The sequence below is a fragment of the Bison bison genome, unplaced genomic scaffold (assembly GCF_000754665.1).
Source record: "Bison bison bison isolate TAMUID 2011002044 unplaced genomic scaffold, Bison_UMD1.0 scf7180017861528, whole genome shotgun sequence".
NCBI lineage: Eukaryota > Metazoa > Chordata > Mammalia > Artiodactyla > Bovidae > Bison > Bison bison.
Genome location: NW_011492100.1, coordinates 8,747 through 12,225, shown reverse-complemented (window position 1 = coordinate 12,225; position 3,479 = coordinate 8,747). Strand labels below are relative to the sequence as shown.

General features: G+C 45.2%; 1 protein-coding gene across 1 annotated transcript in view; it reads right to left on the bottom strand.

Moving 5' to 3' along the window:
• MUC3A (mucin 3A, cell surface associated) overlaps nucleotides 1-3,479 on the bottom strand; it is a 55,884-nt gene that overhangs the window by 43,884 nt on the left and 8,521 nt on the right. Inside the window, exons 4-5 of the mRNA XM_010832594.1 lie at nucleotides 1,025-1,066; nucleotides 141-254 (exon numbers count right to left, since the gene is read on the bottom strand). Coding sequence (XP_010830896.1) covers nucleotides 141-254; nucleotides 1,025-1,066 — 156 coding nt within the window. The remainder of the gene's footprint in view (nucleotides 1-140; nucleotides 255-1,024; nucleotides 1,067-3,479) is intronic.

Genomic DNA, 3,479 nt, shown 5'->3' with positions numbered 1-3,479 from the left:
TCGGTTCTGCCCGCACAGAGAGCTCTGAGGGACCCCTCCTCAGGCTCCTTAGACCTCAGAGTCCCCCCAGACACACACACACACTCTGCCCTGGGACATCAGGACGGTCTCCGCAGCCCTCCCCCACCGCGCCTCCTTACCTGTGGACCCCAGGAAGGCCCTGAGCATCCAGAGGAGACGCAGCACCCTGAACAGCTGCATGGGTCCGGAGGCGCCGCGGAGGCTGGGAGCAGGGCCAGTGCCAGCACGGGGGACTGCAGCGGGGAGGCCGCACCAGATGAAGTTATCTGCCCTGCTGGGCGTGTTAGCTAAGCATAACTCCACCTTTGCAGGGCTCCACCTTCCCCCTTTCCCCCCACCCCGTCTCTGGATCTGATGTTGCTGCAGGGAGGGTGGACTACCTAGAAGATAAGACAAGCCCAGGAGGAGTCAGCAGGGAAAAGCTCCAACCCTGGGCTGCCTGGGCCACTCAGAGCAGTTCCTAGGACATTGCCCTTCCCTCTGCCGGCCCCCCACCAAGAACTTGCAAGACTGGACAGAGAAATCACTTGGCCAAGACCTTGGACTTTGGAGTCTGGGGCCTGGCCTCAGTTTCATTTCCAGCTGCAGCGGGGAGGGGTACCGATATGGAAACTTGTTCTTCATTCCCTCCACCCTGACTCTTTCCCTTCTCAGTCCATGGGGGAGGGACGGTTGGAGCAGAGGGGGCAGATCTCAGCTGCTGTTTGGGTTTTAAGACTTTCCGCAGGTTGACCAGCAATATGTTGTTGGTCCAGCTGTTCAGGTGGGGTCCCCGCATCCATGAGGTCAAACCACATGTGCTTCCAGGTCATTTTCCCCTGACCCTTTAGAGCCCATTAGGATAGCCCCTTTGGCTTTCTGAGCCGCTTCTCCATCTCTGGTCTTTCCCCCAGCCTGCACCCATTCCTGGGATTTGTCAGTTTCCCCCAGATCAGCAAAGGGTGACCCAACATCATAAATATCGTGAGTCATAACTGGGCTCAGCATGGCTAACCCTTCCTACACCAGGTAGTGAGGGCGGACGGGAGCATCTTAGCTCTCATTCCTGCAGTGAAGGTGGCCCAATCAGGACCTTTGAAGACAGGGGCATAGGCTGCCTGTCCCATTCCCAACTCTTTATGAATTTGTTGTACCTCTTCTATAGATTTCCAGGGTCCCACATGCCCAGGAAAGTCCCTGTTACTGGGCAAGCCTCCCTTCAGGGTAGAATAATCTGATCTATAGGAAGTGAGGACCTTGAAGCTCACTGCCAGCAGCTTGCATGTTTGTCAGATGATATTGATTGACTCTGTACTTTGTCTCTGCCTCCTTTGGATCAGTGAAACCATTGCTCCTCAGATCCCATGCCTGCTAACTCTGCTAGCTTTCCCTAGTCTTTGGCTAGAATTTAGCACCTATATCCATAAGCTCAGCAGGTGTGTATTCTGTCACCATGAAAGTTTCCTGAATTGGGGGCATCTCCCCCACCCTGCAACCCTGTCTGGTGGTGCTTAGCTATGCTTTTGCATTTCTTTGTATTTGACTGGGGTAATAGTTGCACGGGGCTTCCCTGGTGGCTCAGACAGTAAAGAATCTGCCTGCAGTACAGGAGACCTGGGTTCTGTCCCTAGGTAGAGAAGATCCTCTGAAGAAGGAAATGGAAACCCACTCCAATATTCTTGCCTTGAAAAATCCCATGGACAGAGGACCCTGGTGAGCTACATTCCATGGGGTTGCAAAGAGTTGGCCACGACTGAGCAATTAAAGCTTTCAACAGTTGCCCAGCTATGTGAATATACTAAAAACCACTGAATTGTACACATTAAAAAGCTGAATTATATAGTCCAGCTCAATAAATAAATGTTTTTAAAAACTAGTAAATATTGGATGGGGATGGGAGTGAGGAAAATATTAGAAAATACTGTTCTCATGAGCCTTTTTTGAAAATACTAAAAGAAAAAAAATCAGTCAACTGAAAGTCAGCCAAGAGATGAGTGGATAAACTACTAACTCTGATCACTGAATCTCTCTAACTGATGAAGTAAAACTAAAAGCAATGTGAGGGCTATGGTTAAAAGACAGTGCTTCTATTATAAAACCAAATGGCATAGAAATAATGTTTTGTTAATTGGGAGGGGAAGAGGAGGCATGACTTCCTTACCTTTTACAGCCAGAGATTTATACACATCATTTAAAACTAATGAGTAATAAACTTACAAAAGTCTCTAACAATACAAAGGTAAATATTAAGAAAGGTAATAAGATAAACAGTACGGTTCTAGTGTATGGCACAGGGAGCTATATTCAGTACCTTGTAATAGCCTATAATGAAAGAGAATGTGAGAAAGAATATATATATATATATCTGAATCATTTTCCAGTACACTAGAATCTAAACCAACATTGTAAATCAACTATACTAAAAGAACTAAAAAATTATAAAATGAGAACATAATATATACAAGCAAAGGAAGTGAAGGATGGGAAGCCAGAAGAACGAGATCAATATATTGATCTCATTATTGCTCATAGTGGGGAATTAAATCCTAAAGAAACAGAATTACATATAAGTTCCATATCCTATAATAGTGACCATAGTAACATTGCCTGATATTCCAAATTGTCAGAAGAAACATACAGAAAAGAAAGCAGAATCCAAACAATACAAGTGTTTTGAGGTTATAAAACATAGGGAGGAAAAATGAGAGGAAAGAAAAGAGCTGTCCCATAAATAAAAGAAAATGAATTTAGATTAGCTGCTTCCCTGGTGGCTCAGATGATAAAAAACTCACCTGCAATGTAGGAGACACAGGTTCGATCCCTGGGTCAGCAAGAAGGGAAATGGCTACCCACTTCTGTATTCTTGCCTGGCAGGCTACAGCCCGTGGGGTCGCAGTCAGACATTACTGAGTGACTACACGTCCACACACTTTTTTAAAAGATTTTAATATTGGCACACAAAGGAAAATTCAACTCTATTGTATACAAAAGAAACATCTCAGGCAAAGTGATTCAGAAACTTTTTAAAAAATACTTTAATTTGATTGGAGTATAGTCCATTTACAATGCTGTGTTAGTTTCAGGTGTACGGCAAAGCGATTCAGTTACACATATACATACACCATTGTTTTTTAGATTCAGAAACTTGTGATGGCCAAATGTTTCCTAGACAAACGCAAACAAGAAAGCAACAGTGATAATATTAATTGATTTCTTCTTCTTCTTTTATTCTTTCATTTCTTTCTATAAGTTTTTATTATTTTTCTTTGGAATGTCTGCCAGGGCATCCAAGGCTAACAGTTTTGGCAATCTGAGTGTGAGCAGTTCAGTTCAGTTCAGTCACTCAGTCGTGTCCGACTCTTTGCGACCCCATGAATCGCAGCACGCCAGGCCTCCCTGTCCATCACCAACTCCCGGAGTTCACTCAGACTCACGTCCATCGAGTCAGTGATGCCATCCAGCCATCTCATCCTCTGTCG